Source organism: Staurois parvus, unplaced genomic scaffold (assembly GCF_062004578.1).
Source record: "Staurois parvus isolate SC_StPar_1 unplaced genomic scaffold, SC_StPar_1.0 ptg000397l, whole genome shotgun sequence".
Classification (NCBI taxonomy): Eukaryota; Metazoa; Chordata; class Amphibia; order Anura; family Ranidae; genus Staurois; species Staurois parvus.
The window spans coordinates 2,760,144-2,777,821 of record NW_028318193.1 but is presented as its reverse complement, the minus strand read 5'-3'; the positions used below and the strand labels follow the sequence as shown (position 1 = coordinate 2,777,821).

The window sequence follows — 17,678 nt, the reverse complement described above, 5'->3', positions numbered from 1 at the left end:
CCTCCACCATATTTTACCGTAGGTACTGTGTTTTGTTCTTTGTAGGCCTCATTCCGTTTTCGGTAAACAGTAGAATGATGTGCTTTACCGAAAAGCTCTATCTTGGTCTCATCTGTCCACAAGACGTTTTCCCAGAAGGCTTTTGGCTTACTCAAGTACATTTTGGCAAACTGTAGTCTTGCTTTTTTATGTCTCTGTGTCAGCAGTGGGGTCCTCCTGGGTCTCCTGCCATAGCGTTTCATTTCATTTAAATGTCGACGGATAGTTCGCGCTGACACTGATGCTCCCTGAGCCTGCAGGACAGCTTGAATGTCTTTGGAACATGTTTGGGGCTGCTTATCCACCATCCGGACTATTCTGCGTTGCAATCTTTCATCAATTTTCCTCATCCGTCCACGACCAGGGAGATTAGCTACAGTGCCATGGGTTGCAAACTTCTTGATAATGTTGCGCACTGTGGACAAAGGCAAATCTAGTTCTCTGGAGATGGACTTGTAACCTTGAGATTGTTGATATTTTGCCACAATTTTGGTTCTCAGGTCCTCAGACAGTTCTCGTCTCCTCTTTCTGTTGTCCATGCTTAGTGTGGCACAGACAGACACACAATGCAAAGGTTAAGTGAACGTCTCTCCTTTTTATCTGCTTTCAGGTGTGATTTCTATATTGCCCACACCTGTTACTTGCCCCAGGTGAGTTTACAGGAGCATCACATGCTTGTAACATTCTTATTTATCCGCAGTTGTGAAAGGGTGCCAATACTTTTGTCCAGCCCATTTTTGGAGGTTTGTGTGACATTATGTCGAATTTGCTTTCTTTCCTCCCTTTTTTTGTTTTGTCCCAATACACACAAAGGGAATAAACATGTGTATAGCAAAACATGTGTTAATGCAATACGTTTCGTGAGAAATACATGATTTCCTGGAGAAATATCAAGGGTGCCAACAATTTCGGCCATGACTGTATATATATACACACACACACACACATATATATACATATACACACACACACACACATATACATACATACATACATACATATATATATATGACTTGGTGCAGCTGATCGGCCATGGAAACCCATTCCATGAAGCTCTCTATGCACTGTTGTGCTAATCTGAAGGCCACATGAAGGCTGGAGGTCTTTAGCTATTGATGCTGCAGACAGCTGGCGACTTCTGTGCGCTGTGCGCTTCAGCATACGCTGCCCCCACTCCCAGTTGCTTCCACTTTGTCATAATACCACTAACAGTTGACCATGCAATATCTAGTAGCAAAGCAATTTCGAGGATGGACTTGTTACACAGGTGGCAACCTATCACGGTACCACACTTGAATTCACTGAGCTCCTGAGAGTGACCCATTCTTTCACAAATGTTTGTTGAAGCAGTCTGCATGCCTAGGTGCTTGATTTTATACACCTGTGGCCATGGAGGTGATTGGAACACCATATATATATATATATATATATATATATATATATATATACATATACATATACATATATATATACATACATATATACACACACACACACACATACACACAGTCAGGTCCATAAATATTGGGACATCGACACAATTCTAACATTTTTGGCTCTATACACCACCACAATGGATTTGAAATGAAACGAACAAGATGTGTGTTAACTGCAGACTGTCAGCTTTAATTTGAGGGTATTTACATCCAAATCAGGTGAACGGTGTAAGAATTACAACAGTTTGCATATGTGCCTCCCACTTGTTAAGGGACCAAAAGTAATGGGACAATTGGCTTCTCAGCTGTTCCATGGCCAGGTGTGTGTTATTCCCTCATTATCCCAATTACAATAAGCAGATAAAAGGTCCAGAGTTCATTTCAAGTGTGCTATTTGAATTTGGAATCTGTTGCTTTCAACTCTCAAGATGAGATCCAAAGAGCTGTCACTATCAGTGAAGCAAACCATCATTAGGCTGAAAAAACAAAACAAACCCATCAGAGAGATAGCAAAAACATTAGGCGTGGCCAAAACAACTGTTTGGAACATTCTTAAAAAGAAGGTACGCATCGGTGAGCTCAGCAACACCAAAAGACCCGGAAGACCACGGAAAACAACTGTGGTGGATGACCGAAGAATTCTTTCCCTGGTGAAGAAAACACCCTTCACAACAGTTGGCCAGATCAAGAACACTCTCCAGGAGGTAGGTGTATGTGTTTCAAAGTCAACAATCAAGAGAAGACTTCACCAGAGTGAATACAGAGGGTTCACCACAAGATGTAAACCATTGGTGAGCCTCAAAAACAGGAAGGCCAGATTAGAGTTTGCCAAACGACATCTAAAAAAGCCTTCACAGTTCTGGAACAACATACTATGGACAGATGAGACCAAGATCAACTTGTACCAGAGTGGTGGGAAGAGAAGAGTATGGAGAAGGAAAGGAACTGCTCATGATCCTAAGCATACCACCTCATCAGTGAAGCATGGTGGTGGTAGTGTCATGGCGTGGGCATGTATGGCTGCCAATGGAACTGGTTCTCTTGTATTTATTGATAATGTGACTGCTGACAAAAGCAGCAGAATGAATTCTAAAGTGTTTTGGGCAATATTATCTGCTCATATTCAGCCAAATGCTTCACAACTCATTGGATGCTGCTTCACAGTGCAGATGGACAATGACCCAAAGCATACTGCAAAAGCAACCAAAGAGTTTTTTAAGGGAAAGAAGTGGAATGTTATGCAATGGCCAAGTCAATCACCTGACCTGAATCCGATTGAGCATACATTTCACTTGCTGAAGACAAAACTGAAGAGAAAATGCGCCAAGAACAAGCAGGAACTGAAGAGAGTTGCAGTAGAGGCCTGGCAGAGCATCACCAGGGATGAAACCCAGCGTCTGGTGATGTCTATGCGTTCCAGACTTCAGGCTGTAATTGACTGCAAAGGATTTGCAACCAAGTATTAAAAAGTGAAAGTTTGATTTATGATTATTATTCTGTCCCATTACTTTTGGTCCCTTAACAAGTGGGAGGCACATATGCAAACTGTTGTAATTCCTACACTGTTCACCTGATTTGGATGTAAAATACCCTCAAATTAAAGCCAACAGTCTGCAGTTAAAGAACATCTTGTTTGTTTCATTTCAAATCCATTGTGGTGGTGTATAGAGCCAAAAATGTTAGAATTGTGTCGATGTCCCAATATTTAAGGACCTGATTGTATATATACACATATACATACACAGTGAAGGAAATAAGTATTTGATCCCCTGCTGATTTTGAATGTTTGCCCACTCACGAAGAAATGATCAGTCTAAAAATCGAATGGTAGGTGTATTGTAACACTGAGACACAGAATAGCAACAAAAATTCAAAAGAAATGCATGGCTAACAAATTATGCACTGATTTGCAGGTTCATGAGGGAAATAAGTATTTGATCCCCTTCACAAAACATGATTTAGTACTTGGTGGCAAATCTCTTGTTGGCAATCACAAAGGTCAGATGTTTCCTGTAGCTGGCCACCAGGTTTGCACACATCTCAGGAGGGATTTTGGTCCACTCCTCTTGGCAGATCCTCTCCAAGTCCTTAAGGTTTGGTGGCTGATGTTTGGCCACTCAAACTTTCAGCTCCCTCCAGAGATTTTCAATCAGATTAAGGTCTGGAGACTAGCTAGGCCACTCTAGGACCTTAATGTGCTTCTTCTTGAGCCACTCCTTTGTTGCCTTGGCCATGTGTCTTGGGTCATTGTCATCATGGAACACCCATCCATGACCCATTTTCAATGCCCTGGCTGAGGGAAGAAGGTTCTCACCCAGGATTTGATGGTACATTGCCCATCCATCATCCCTTTGATGCAGTGCAGTAGTCCTGTCCCTTTAGCAGAAAAACACCCCCAAAGCAGAATGTTTCCACCACCATGTTTGACAGTTGGGATGGTGTTCTTGGGGTTATAGGCAGCATTCTTCCTCCTCCAAACATGGCGAGTTGAGTTGATGCCAAAGAGCTCGATTTTGGTCTCATCTGACCACAACACTTTCACCCAGTGCTCTTCTGCATCATTCAGATATTCAGTGGCAAACTTCAGACGCGCCTGGACATGTGCTTTCTTGAGCAGAGGGATGTTGCGGGCATTGCAGGATTTCAATCCTTGTCGGCGTAGTGTGTTACCAATTGTTTTCTTGGTGACTGTGGTCACAGCTGCCTGATGATCATGGACAAGATCCTCACCTGAAGTTCTGGGATGATTCCTCACTATTCTCATGATCATTGACACTCAAGACCTGCACAAGACCTAGGGAGACAGACAGTTGTTTTGTGTTTCGTCCATTTGCGAATGATTGCACCAACTGTTGTCACCTTCTCACCAAGCTGTTTGACAGTAGTTAGGTAGCCCAGTTCAGCCTTGTGTAGGTCTACAATTTTGTCCCTGACATCCTTGGACAGCTCTTTGCAATGGTGGAGAGTTTGGAATCTGATTGTTTGATTGCTCCTGTGGACAGGTGTCTTTTATACAGGTAACAAAATGAGATTAGCAGCATTCCCTTTAAGAGGCTGCTTCTAATCTCAGCTTGTTACCTGTATGAAAGACACATGGTAGCCAGAAATCCTGCTGAATGATAGGGGATCAAATGATTATTTCTCTCATGAACATGCAAATGAGTGCATAATTTGTTAGACATGCATTTCTTTTAAATTTTTGTTGCTATTCTGTCTCTCAGTGTTACAATACACCTACCATTCGATTTTCATTTCTTTGTGAGTGGGCAAACATTCAAAATCAAAAGGGGATCAAATACTTATTTCCTTCATATATATATATATATATATATATATATATATATATATATATATATATATATACACACACACACACACACACACACACACACACACACACACACACACACACACATATACACAAGAGCCCCATTATGCAGCATGTAGAGGACAGGGTTTTTTTACTCAAGCTGTAGCCATTTCAAAAAGAAAAACTGTAAGACAACATACTTCTTTTGTTGTGATGAACCTGGAATATATCTAGCAGATTTAAAGAATATGTAAATCCAACATTTTTTATTCCTAACATGTGTAACATGTGTGTATGAAAAAGTATCCTGCTCTCTTTGTATTGCTTCCTTTATGTAAATTCCTGGGTGTTCCTAACAGTCCCTCTGCTTTTCTATTACAAATTGACCACAATAAGCAGGAGAACACACCGTGGTCAGTTTTCTAGCTGTGCTGGGATTTCAGTGTGCTCTCCTCCAATGGTCAGACTTCTGCCCACATGCCCCACCTGCACAGCCATTCACTGGGAAGATCAGTGTGCTGTTTTTTCTTCTCTCCCAGCTCTCATGCAGTTGCAAACAGAGGGAATGTGATCACTTATAAAAAGAAGAAAAAAAATGTATTTATAATGTTTTTATATCTATACAAAATGTTTTGCCTTTCATTCCTTTTTTAAACTAAATGTGTAGTTTTACAAGATGAGAGTTTACAAATCACTTTAAAACTGAAAGTTCAGTTGTTTCAATTCAACTAATTTCAAGTAGCTTAGTAAAGATTGCCATGTCTAGGGGCAGGTCAACTCCACCTAAGATGGCAAAGTAAATCTTTTCTTGCAAATACAATCAAGAACTCTACATGATTAAATTTACAAACCAGGTTTCCCAGTTCTGACTATATGACATGACCATTACAAAGCAAAATGGTGGAGCCAAGTTCACCAGAATATAGAATAAACAAATATGTAGAGGATGCAGTGTTAGAGAATAACATCTTTGTTGTTTTTGTAAGAAAGAAACAAATGATGAAAAGTCTCAATAATAAAGTCTCCAGGTTTGGAAGCCTGCAGGTCATTCTACCAAGTTGTGAGCACTAATCTTTGGGATCATAGCAGAAAAACCAAGCAGACTGTTCTCAAAGTTGGATCAACAGCCTGGGGTCGAAATTTCCTTACAGGTTGCTTTGTTCCCTCCACCAGGAGGAACCCAGGACCCACTGCACCAGTGTAGGGTCCAACAATGGGTCCAAGGATTTCATCCCGATACCTAATGGCAGCCAGGGTGCCATTGTCTAGCCTGTAGAGGTCTGTGTGTCCCTCCATGGATATGCCTCCCCAGACTATCACTGACCTACCCCCAAATGGTCATGCTGAACGATGTTACAGGCAGCAGAACGTTCTCCACGGCTTCTCCAGAACCTTTCACGTCTGTCACATGTGCTCAGGGTGAATCTGCTCTCATCTTTGAAAGCACAGGGTGCCAGTGGCAGACCTGGTGTTCAATGGTAAATACCAATTGAGCTCTATGGTGCCGGGCAGTGAGCACAGGGCGCACTAGAAGAAGTTGGGCCCTCCGGACACCCTCACCAAGTCTGCTTCTGATTGTTTGGTTAGAGACATTCACACTAGTGGCCTGCTGGAGGTCATTTTGTAGTGCTCTGGCAGTGCTCATCCTGTTCCTCCTTGCACAAAGGAGTAGATACTGCTCCTGCTGATGGGTTAAGGACCTCCTACAGCCCTGTCCAGCTCTCCTAGAAGAACCGCCTGTCTCCTGGAATCTCCTCCATGCTCTTGAAACCTTCTGGCAATGGCACGTATTGATGTGCCATCCTGAAGGAGTTGGACTGCCTGTGCAACCTCTGTAGGGTCCATGTATCGCCTCATGCTACCAGTAGTGATACTGACACTAGCCAAATGCAATACTAGTGAAAAACATGCTACCAGTAGTGATACTGACCCTAGCCAAATGCAATACTAGTGAAAAACATGCTACCAGTAGTGACACTGACCCTAGCCAAATGCAATACTAGTGAAAAACAGTCAGAAAAGTAGGGGGAAAAAAAAGTCAATGGCCTCCACCTGTAAAACCATTCCTGTTTTGGGGGTCGTCTCATTGTTGCCCATGTAGTGCACCTGTTAACTTAATTAACACCAAAGCAGCTAAAACTGATTAACAACCCCCTCTGCTACTTAACTGACCTGATCAGTATCGCAAGAGTTTAATTGACTTGATGCTATACTCTGATTAAAAAGTGTTTAAATTTTGTTGAGCAGTGTACATGAATCCGTACAAACCAAGGAGCTTCAGAAACATATAGTCAACATTAGGATGCACAGAAGGTGTTCAGATTATGTCCAGAAAAAGCAGATTGACCCAGGACTTCATCTGTCAGCGTGCACAAAGCTGAAAATAACCAACTGTTATATTACAGCAGAAAATGCTTTTAATATGCTGAACAACCAGTTGACCTTTTGAATATTAGGTACACAGTTGCTCAACACAGTTGAATGTTATGGTAAGTTATTTGTTAGAGAGATTCATAACATCTATTAGATGCACATTCATAACGAGCTATACAAGCTGATGAAACAAACATGTAATTAAATCACAGTAATATACAGGATATAGTATGCATTACTCTACATGGTGCATCATTATGTGTTCTTACCTATTACAACTGCAATGGCTCCCAAAGCCAAACCTAGGACGAGGAGTAAGGGTGCAATGAGTAACTTGCCGGCTGAAAAATAAGAACTGCCATTTTAAAGAATTCAATAGTTTATGCATCTAGGACTACTTATGTTCTTGAAGACCGCTATTTTATCATCTCCCTCCAACCTAACCGTTTCTTGGCTAAGAACGAAGTTGATATAACTGACTTTAGGGCTGTAAAAGTATCTACATTCCACTCAGTCATAAAAGAAAGCTCTGAGGCCACTATACTTTGTTATAATCAGCACGTTTTAGAGAGAGAGTGCCAGGATCAGATGCCACTCGACTTTTCCTTAGTACTGCATGCCTTTACCACTGTGTTTAAAAAAGATGAAAACCCTTCAGAAGAAATTCCTTTGTAACACTTTGGCTGTGATCTTTTTGACATAACATGGGTCTGCCATGCCTGCAGCTCCATTGTTGAAATGAAAGACTTTTCTTGCAGCTTCCACTGTTTTTAAAAACCTAGTATCATGGCATGACCACAAAGACATAATGGCTGTCTAGGGGTTCTTTTTGCTAAGTGTTACAAACCAGAGCAAGAAGGGAGGCCTGTCTACTCTGCCACATGGAAAGGTCAGAAGGAGACTGTGGATTTCCTTGTCAATGATAAATGCTCTTGAAATGCTGATTTATAAATGATGGTTCCTGATTTTAAAGTGGTATCCTAAAATAAACCTAAGGCAAATACTGCTCAATGCAATATTCAGAGAAGATGACTAAACATTGTTAAAAAAGCCCTTCCCTAATGATGAGCCCAACCATTCATAATTATGGGTAATTATGATGGAATGGACACTTTGGAAACAAAGTGGTACAATACAGATTCGTTATTGTGGTGTTATCCCCAGTAATTGCACTAGCAGAAGTTAGCTGAAAGGGTATTTAATTGTCAAACTAATATCACAAACCATTCAACCAGAATAACTGGGGGTCTGTAATTAATGATGTCAGGTGCCCCATCCTCCACTGATGAAAAGTATATGCTCATTTTTACTAGGTGATGGCTAATATACAAAATACTCACTATACTCTACAATCATGCAGCAGCCAGCCATCCGGACTCTATTGCTAGAATGTGACTGGGTACCTCTACATCTTTATGTATAGTTCAGGATCACTGACAGTCGCTGGTCCTGCATTGCATATGACAATATCGACAACTGGTCAGAGAATAATAAGAGGATTGGCTTCAAGGGACTAGTCGTTACAACCATAACTGGTGGGAAGGAAGACTGTGGATTAAGGTAAATATACCTCTGTATTAGATCACCTCCAAGTAAAAGGGGCATTATATTCTTCATCAGTGGGGAAGATTTGAGGTTGGATGGGGATATAGGAGGAGAGAACACTTTTTGATTTTGTTGCCCAGAGTTAGGCATTAAAAAATACTTTTGACCAGTGGCTGGGCACCCTCACGCACCATAGAATCAGAACTAGCACAAACAGAAAGCAAAGCAAAGGTTTGTGGGAACACAGCCATTCCTGATGTAGATGTCCAAGGTGAAAAAGACAAGGATGGGGATAAGGCCACTGACTGATTTTCACATGTGCTTAAAAAATTAGAACGAGGACCCCAAAAGAGTAAGACCCCTTACATTGCACACTAAAGGTATGAAACATTTTTAATTTAGGTGCAAACACTTCTTCAAACCTACGCAGTGCACCAACATGCAAATAAAAAAAAGGCAGTAACATATATACACACCACAAACAGAGCCTCGCACTAATCTCCTTAGGTGCGGTCTCTCGGGGAGGTAGCGGTATTTGCATCCAAATACACTGAGGTTTGACGTGTGATCACCAAAGAAGCGCAGCTGACGATATCTCTCCCCACAACGGTAGCAGAAATTAGTGTTACACTGGGAACACGTCATATGATCACAGCCTTCTGTTCTTTGAATGTGGACCTGGGGGGAAAAAAAAGCATCACATTAATATAACAGATATTCGGATAAAGTGGAACTAAGGCCAACCCATTCCATGTTTTTATGTGGGGGCTGCCACTACCCCTTCTGGAAATGCTACTTTCCTGACTCTTTTACTGACCCACTGGGTTACGAATACTGAGTTGCTGACCTGAAACAAGTATAATGAGCAATAAAGTCACATAATATTTAGAAATCCTTATTTACATGTTCAAGGTCATGAAACAAAGTTCTATTAAAACAGGGTTACAACCATACAACTAGCATTTTAGAAAAAGAAGGTCAGCAATGGCAGCCTACATATATTTCACCAAAACCAGCTTCCCTCAGAAAATGTAAACCCACATCAATAACACTCCATTCATTGTACAGCAGGCTTTGGACTTGTTTCCTTGTTCCTTTTCTCTACCTTGAAAGTCCTGGTAATTCTGATAATAGGAAAATATGCGGCACTTGCCTACCTTCCTAGAATGCTGTACTTGGCTAGACCCAATCTGAATCACGTCGGGGACAGAGGTGCACTGACAAGATTGGGCAGTGGAAAGGAGCAAAATATTTTGGATTTGTTTTTTATACAAAGTTTTCTTTAGGAAAGGCCAGAATTTAAAATTCCTTTTGTACAATAAACCTAGTTTTTATGCAGGCCATAGACGGGTCGAAAACCGTCCGTTTTAAAAAAAACAAACAAAAAAAACGAAAAATCGGTCGTTCAGTAGGCCAATGTTACCACCAATGGTAGAAAAAAAAAGAAAAAAAAAGAAAAAAAAAAAAAAAAAACAGCCGATTTTTGTCCCATCTCAGCCAGCATTTAAATACTTCTGTCCCTGCAGAGAGCTCTGCTATTATATTTGGCATGAAAAATTATAGCGGTTGCAACATTTATCTATTTCGGATACAAATAGATACAATGTTGCAACCGCTATACTTTTTCATGTCAACTATAACAGCGGACTGGAATTCTTCTTTTTCTTCTTCTTGCAGGTCATGGCTCATGTGCAGATTTTTTATCGGTAAAAATATCGGCAAAATCGGCCGATTTTTTTCCAACTTTACCGATTAAAAAAAATGTGCCAAAATCCCGAAAAACGGCCGACCAATTAACCCACTAACGGTGTGAAAATCGGGCGTTTTTTTTTCCGCCGAAAAATCAGTCGATTTTTGACCCGTCTATGGCCTGCATTAGGATTCATATTACTGTTGCCAGTTCAGAGTATTTATGTTGTTCTTCAAAATCTAATTTTGCAAGGGGTGGACAAACACTAAATTAAATTTTAATAATATAATAAAAAGATTTTTACCTGGACCATTATTTGGGTAGAAGAATGTACTACTGGATGCCGTTACACTGTGCAATGGCTCATTTGGGTGCAGAACACGCAGAAAGTGTATAGTGCAGCTAAAGCCCTTACTTTCTGCTAGAAGCTAAAAATGTTGCAATATTTCTTCCAAACAATAGATCCACATACAAAAAGGCACGGGTAATTGGCTATTCATTTTATTGAATTTTTGTTTGCCCAGAGCTCATTGTGAACAGGATCTGTACTAACGGCTTAGATATACCAGTTTTACATTCCACAGGACAGCCAGCAGAGGGGGCATTAGCTCCAGTTAAAAGTCCTATTCTTTTTCTTGACTTAAATTCATTTGCAGTAAAAAAAACAAAAAAAGTATGTATTTTTTGTATTGCCATTCAAACAGCATTCCCAAGAATAATTTAAAAACTTTAGCTACTGCTTACCTTTGTAGTTGTATCTTTGCAGTTTTAGACACAAGACTTTTATTGTTCAAAATAACATGCACTGTACAATTATGGAGCAGATTTTAAAGGTAAAAGTATCTAAAAGAGCAATACCATACAATGCACCACCCAAGCCTTGAGATCTAAAAGGCAAAAAACTTTTTTTACCTTCATGCATTTCCTGCATCAGGCCAAAAAATGTCCAGTGGTAGTATTATATCCCCTATATACCTAACTGAGACCTATCTTGATTCAGCACTGTGCCTGTCTGCAGCTGCGCTGGTCTGTGTTCCTCTCTGTGCTCCTTACAGGACAGAGGGAACCATTGGCTGCTGCTGCTGTCAAAATCCTGTAAAAGAGGGAACAGGGGCAGGGCCAAGCTGTACTGTGGGTGTCACAGAGTCCAACTCGGGAGCAAGCCCTAACAATTGCCCCCATAGCAAGCGGTTCGCGAAGGAGGAGCAGAGAGTGCAAGCGGGGGACCCCAGACCGATTCAGGGCTGCTCTGTGCAACACCATTACACAGAGCAGGTAAGTAGAACACATTATTTTAGAAGAAAAATTCTTTACAAACACTTTAATCCTTTGTTAGGACAAATCATGCGCACAACTAGTTTATGACTGATAAAGAGATCTGCCAGCATTCAGCAGAAAGGGTTAATTATGGTGGCAAACAACTCTCCTCAGCCCCCTCATTACATAAGGGATATGCCAAGTAGGATGTATCAGCAAGAAGAAAAGGTAAGGGGCACGATTTTCTTTATTTTTTAAGTAATGCTATGTGAATGGGAACACAAAAGTAGGTGTTATTCAAAAATTGGCTGCAAAAGTGGAAATACACTTTAACCTCCCTAGCGGTTTTCTCGAGCCTGGCTCGGGGTTAAATCTAGCTGTCAAAAGGAGCCAGACTTGGGGTCACCGTAAAATACATACCTGGTCCTGAGATCCGTGTCCCGGGTCCTGCAGCCGCCCCGTGCCATCCCCTCCGACCGTCCCATCTCCTTCCCGGCTATCTCACGCTGATCAGTGTGAGACAGCCGCGCTGTGCCGTCGGGGGGAGGGGCTTGCGGGAGGCAGGAGTTTTAAAAATAGACCTGTGTCAAAATAAAGTGTTACTCTAGTGCATACATTGTAACATTACCTCAGATATATCCATAGTGCAGTTTTTCACTTTCTGTGACTAAAAACGGTTTTGCACTCATGGCTTCCAAAAAGCATCTTGCTAGTGCCAAAGTGGTTTATGATGAGCTAGCAAACAGCGACAGTGAGGAGCTGCTTGAATTGAGCGATAGCCACTCATGTGGAGATTTGTCTTCAGACACCGACAGTGAAGATAGTGGCGAATCTGAGATTGACTTGAGTGATCTGCGAACGTGGTGCACTATTGATTGCGGTACGCCAGCGCCACCAAGATTTCGGTTTACTGACGCACCTGGTATGAAAGTCCACATTGAAGGTGACAACCCCTTGGCATACTTAGAATTGTTTCTGACCGATGAGGTTATTGAAATTATCATGACGGAGACAAATAGGTATGCAGCACAACAATTAGCTGCTCCACACAGCAGCTTTTCACGAAGCAGAAAGTGGGAACCTGTGACCAAAGAGGACATTTGGCTGTTTCTCGGTCTAATTATTCTTCAAGGAGTGGTGGGGAAACCGCTGCGGAAGTGGTACTGGACTACCAACAAAATGCTTGCTACGCCGTTCTTTGGCACAGTCATGACGGAGTACAGCTTTTCACTTATTATGACATTTTTGCACTTTGCAAACAATGAGGATTTTGATGAAACAACTCACCCGGCTCCCAAGCTAAAAAATGTGGAAAGTCTCCCAAATAATTGTCAGAAATTTCCAGCAGAGCTATGTGCCAAGAGAGAGACATTAGTATAGACGAAAGTCTAATGGCCTACAAAGGAAGACTCATCTGAATACAGTATATCGCATCTAAGAGAGCACGATTTGGCATCAAATCCTACCTGCTGTGTGAATCCTCTACCAGCTACATATGAAACACAGTTATATACACCGGCAAAGGAACAACATTTGATCCCAAGTACAGCAACTACGGAATGGCAACATCATCCGTCCTGTCACTGATTGAGCCTCTGCTAAACCAAGGCTACTGTGTAACAATGGATAATTTCTACACATCCCCAGAACTTTACAAGGTTCTTCTGCAGCACAAAAACGGATGCATATGGAACCGTTCGGGCTAACCGGCGCAACCTGCCATCAATGTCTGGAAAAACCAAACTGAAGCCTGGAGAAATAGTTACCAGGCAGAAAGGCAAAATGATGGCACTGAGATGTAGAAAAGTATCACAGATGCTTATGTGTAAATGTTTTCCTTTCCATTATCTAGTTTTTATTCACTTGCAATGTGTCTTTGAACGTACAAGAAAATTACACAAATCAATTCTCTAGCACAGCCCTCTCCTCTTCTGGGGATGTCGAATCTATGCTACCCTAGCTCCTTTGCCCCTCCCCTCTTGCATAATCATTTATGTAGCAGATGGGGGAGGAGTGCAGGGAAATACAGATTGGCACTTGAGTAACAGCTGCTGGGGCTGCTGACATTCCATCCAAGGTTGTGGTACCCAACAGCACGTCTCATGTCTTTCAGATGTCTACACAAAGGGAGGCTTTTACAGTTAACCACCTCCCGTCCGGTCATTGTATATAAACGGCTGGATGGTAGTAGTGCAGGGTTAGGTGGCCGTTTATAAACAGTCTCCCCGCACCCTGCTTGTGCGCGCTCCCTGGGAATGCGCAGCACTGTGATCCGGTGCCTGCTGTGCCCTCCGGATACAGTGGAACACCGATTGTCGGGCGGGACCTCTGTGCGAGGTCCTGATCATGTGATCACTGATTGGCCAATCAGTGATCACATGCAGAGTAGTAAGCAAGATGTCATCATTGACATCATTGCTTACTACATGTGAAATCTGTGAATGATCACAGAGGTCACATGATACAACCTTGTACCATGTGACAAGCTGTGACCAATCGCAGCTCACACAGTAGTTCTCAATGGCTGCAGGAATGCAGCTAGAGAGGAGAAATGATTGCTTTTACAGCCTTTATGGGTGTAAAAGCAATCAGTGTAAAAAAAAAAAAACAACATATCTTCATCACCCTCCACAAGTAGTACAGTGTCACCATGGTGACACTGTACTGCTAGGGTGACAGTACGTATAAAAAAAATATAAGAAAAAAAAAAGTTAAAAAAAAAGGTTTAAAAATTATAATTTTTGGTTCTAAACTAATTTGGGTTATTTTTTTTTTTTACTAAAAAGTTAACGTAATAAATTTTGGCCAAGATTTATGATGAAATATTTATTTGCAAAATTTTATAAGAAAAACACTTTTTTTCAAAATTTCTGGACTTTTTCATTTACATAGCAAAAAAAAAAAAAAAAAAATCCCAGTGGTGAATAAATACCACCAAAATAAAGCTTTATCTGTCTCAAAAAAATGCTAAAAAATTCATATGGGTACAGTGTTGGATGACCGCGCAATTGTCATTCAAAGTGCGATAGTACTGAAAGCTGAAAATTGGCCTGGACAGGAAGGAGGTAAAAGTGTCTGGACTGGAATTGGTTAAACAACAAGTATAAAATATACTGTATAAAGTGCAAATATAATCTTATGGAAATATTTTGGTTGAAATTAATTGGCTGGCAAGAGGGTCTTTAAAAAAAAAAGAAAAAACTCCTGTTCAGATCTCCAAGGATTCATATAGCGGTTTAAAACAACCCTACACTGAGAAATATGTTGACTGCTCTTACCCTGCACCTTTTCAAAATTCTTGCTCCCTTGGAAGCATGTGGATACATTTACTTTACATTTACTTAAAAGATGGATTCACATCTGTGTGTTGCTGTTAAACATGGTAACACACAAAACTGACATCAATGTGCTGTGGTAATATTCATTTTGAATGGCACCCAACACACCATGTGAGTGCACCACTACGCATGGTGCATTTAACGGTGTCACTACACACAGATGTGAACCATTTGTGCACCAAATTAAAAAAAAATGTCCATGAACATGCATTGTGGTGGTGTGTTGACAGTCCTTTATAATTTAATGGGCTGCCTTACCACAACACATGTTCCCATGAAGAATAATGCACTGTAAACACCACAAAAAAGTCTGAATCAACTTGTTTTAACCACTTGCCCTCCTGAGGATTTAACCCCCCCCCCCCCCTCCTGACCAGGCCATTTTTTTTGCGTTAAGGCACTGCGTTACTTCAACTGACAACTGCGCGGTCATACAACACTGCACCCAAATGAACTTAACAGCCTTTTTTCCCAACAAATTAAGCTTTCTTTCTGTGGTAATTGAACGCACAACATAAAAAAAAAAATAACTATTTTGAGAAAAAAATATTTTTGACTTTTTGCGATTTAAACATGTCCAGTAAAAAATTTTAAAAATCAAATGTCATCATAAATTTAGACCAAAATGTATTCTGCTACATGTCTTTGCTGAAAACAAAAACCCAATACGTGTAAATTAACAGGTTTACCTGAAAGTTATAGCGTTTACAAATGGCGGTATATATACTAGAATTTTTTTTTTCTACTAGTAATGGCAGCAATCAGCGATATATATAGCAGGACTGTGGCGGGCATTCTGACACTGGGGGGGAACTGACTTGGTGTCACTGACATCCCCAGTGAGACCAATACAGTGATCAGTGCTAAAAACAACACTGACACTGTACTAATGGCACTGGGCAGGAAGGGGTTAACATGAGAGGCAAAGGGTTAACTATGTGCTGGATGTGTTTTACTATGGGGTCCTGTGTTTGAGCTTCACTGCAAGCAGTGTGCAGGAGCTGACAGGAAGGAGAACTGTTTTGTTTACAAACAGTTCTCCTCCCCGTCGGAGATCCTCGGCAATCACCAGCCGGGACCCAGTAATTGGCAGACGCAGCTGCGAATGGCGGCACGGTTAGGGCATGTGCCTCCTACCTGGAAATGAAAAATCATGTATATATACACATCATTTTGCGTATTTGTGCCACCCTGTAGCAGTATTTCTACTATAGGGCGGTCGGGAAGAATCAGGAGGGTAATTGAGGTCCTGTTCTATATTTGGAGGAAATTTTCCTCTACTCTGGGAAAATGGTACCAGTTGCTGGGTGGAAAGAGCTGTTCAGAAGCAGTCAGTGGGAGAAGTGTCGTGTGACTCTTTGATGCAGCAGTGCTATATGTGTAAAAGTCCTTGCACATGTGAGTGGTAGCGTGTATTGTGAAAAGAATGTAGTGAGCGCAAAAGGAAAACCCACTTCATCCACATAAACATATAAAAAGAGAGAAAGTGCAGCGCTAATGTGAGTATCATAAATAACATTAAAAGGATTGTAACATAAAAACTGGTGACATGGGTGATCAAATTATAAGTGCATGGAAAATTATCAAAATCACAAACAATAATGGATGACAGATGTGGAAATCCCTCTAGCAGAACATATGATTTCTCCACAACATAGCTTGGTCCCCGATCCAATATGGCCAAATCCACTGTCTATGAAAGATCTCTACTGCAAATGGATTTTTAAAGGAGACTCACCAAGCCTAAAGTAGTCAGGGGTTTGTACACCATAAAATCATTAAGTCCAGTGAGTGACATTTAATATTCATAAGCTGTGGGTTATACTGCCACCTTATTATTATTGATGGAACTGGGTAGGATTTTTTGGATACTCTTAAAAATTTACACATCAGAACCACAAAGAAAACCCCAAGAAATAAGCCATTCCGGTACACAGAGTTGAAGACCGCACACTGATCATCGGAACTCGATCACTCCGGACCTCGGACCAACATACAAGTGAATCACATCTGTTGGTTGGTAAATTAGATCATGAATTTGTATTTCAATTGTGCATTTGACTATTGCACACATTAAAGCAGGGGTTTTCAACTTTTTGACATTCTTGGGCCCCATTGGAAGAAGAGAATTGTCTTGGGCCACACAAAATACACTTAACATAACCCCTAGTACACACTTGTGCAGCTCTGTGAGCTGTGTTTTGCGTGGGCACGGCAGCTCATCCATTTGAATGGGCTGCTCTGCCTCCTGAAAATGCAGGGAAAAGGTCCCTGCTCCATTTTTGAAAACACAACCTGCAGTGAAACCACAAGTGCAATGCTGTTCCCAGTGCCGGAAGTGGCTGCTGTGATTTCAAGTGAGTGTGGGTACCACTAAGATTAATGGCACCCACACGACGCATCTCCTGCATTTTTCTATTTGAATGGTTGTGGCTGTGGTAACATGAGCAGACCCACAGCAAGAATCACCAACACCAATGTGAACTAAGCCTAAAGGCAAACAGGTGCCCCATCTGCAGCCACAGCACTGTCACAACATATTCCAAAACAGAGGATCAACAACTCTCTGCATATGCTCCAGCCTAGATCCAGCCATGTGGCATTTACTTCCCTGGCACTAGCCAGAGCCCCTGAATCTGCTGTTGCCAGTGCTATTGAAAACCTGGCATCCCTCCAGAAATGCCTGGCTT

General features: G+C 41.4%; 1 protein-coding gene across 1 annotated transcript in view; it reads right to left on the bottom strand.

Annotated features, from left to right (window-relative positions):
- Positions 1-17,678, bottom strand: part of RNF217 (ring finger protein 217) — a 123,156-nt gene that overhangs the window by 12,012 nt on the left and 93,466 nt on the right. Inside the window, exons 4-5 of the mRNA XM_089686438.1 lie at positions 9,180-9,381; positions 7,428-7,499 (exon numbers count right to left, since the gene is read on the bottom strand). Coding sequence (XP_089542564.1) covers positions 7,428-7,499; positions 9,180-9,381 — 274 coding nt within the window. The remainder of the gene's footprint in view (positions 1-7,427; positions 7,500-9,179; positions 9,382-17,678) is intronic.